Raw genomic sequence first — 566 nt, 5'->3', positions numbered from 1 at the left:
GGGTCTACTCGCCCTGTCCGGAGGTCAGAGAGGCTATTAGGGTTCACGACTCCTTGACTATCTCGTTTGTCGAGGGTTTAGCCCTTTTGAGAGCGGTTAATTTGGTAAGAGATCATGCAAAGAAGAAAGTTGGGATATTCACGGACTCCCTTAGTTCTCTTATGATGCTTAATAACATGGATCTAAAAGGAAAATGCAAGAAAATATACTATGACATCAAAAGTGCAGTCCACGCTGCAGCTAAAAAAGATGTGGACATCTCTTTCATATGGATCCTCAGTCATCGAGGAATCCCAGGAAATCATCTGGCGGATATGTTGGCTGGTCTTGGAGCAATTAGCACCGAAACACCGTTGGATGAGCTTTGCTACCAGAATATAGATGACGTCATACTACGTAATAAAACTTCTATTCGTATCGAAGCCATTCAGGAGCTGGAAAATGAATTTCTAGACAAAGGAAGCAGATACAGGAGTAAAATTGAGTCTGTAATGCAAAAGCCGTGGTTCAAAGACACCTGGGAGGTGAACAGAAGCGTTATGGGTGTATATCAGTTGGACACAGTT

General features: G+C 42.9%; 1 protein-coding gene across 1 annotated transcript in view; it reads left to right on the top strand.

Moving 5' to 3' along the window:
* The window catches only part of LOC116846456, a 4038-nt gene that overhangs the window by 3005 nt on the left and 467 nt on the right, over positions 1-566 (top strand). Inside the window, exon 6 of the mRNA XM_032820270.1 lies at positions 75-563. Within this exon, the coding sequence (XP_032676161.1) occupies positions 75-563 (489 nt within the window). The remainder of the gene's footprint in view (positions 1-74; positions 564-566) is intronic.

The sequence above is a fragment of the Odontomachus brunneus genome, unplaced genomic scaffold (genome assembly GCF_010583005.1).
Source record: "Odontomachus brunneus isolate Ranch 3 - 2012 unplaced genomic scaffold, Obru_v1 Obru_scaffold_064, whole genome shotgun sequence".
NCBI lineage: Eukaryota > Metazoa > Arthropoda > Insecta > Hymenoptera > Formicidae > Odontomachus > Odontomachus brunneus.
The sequence above is the reverse complement of the archived record's forward strand: the minus strand, read 5'-3'. Positions and strand labels throughout refer to the sequence as shown.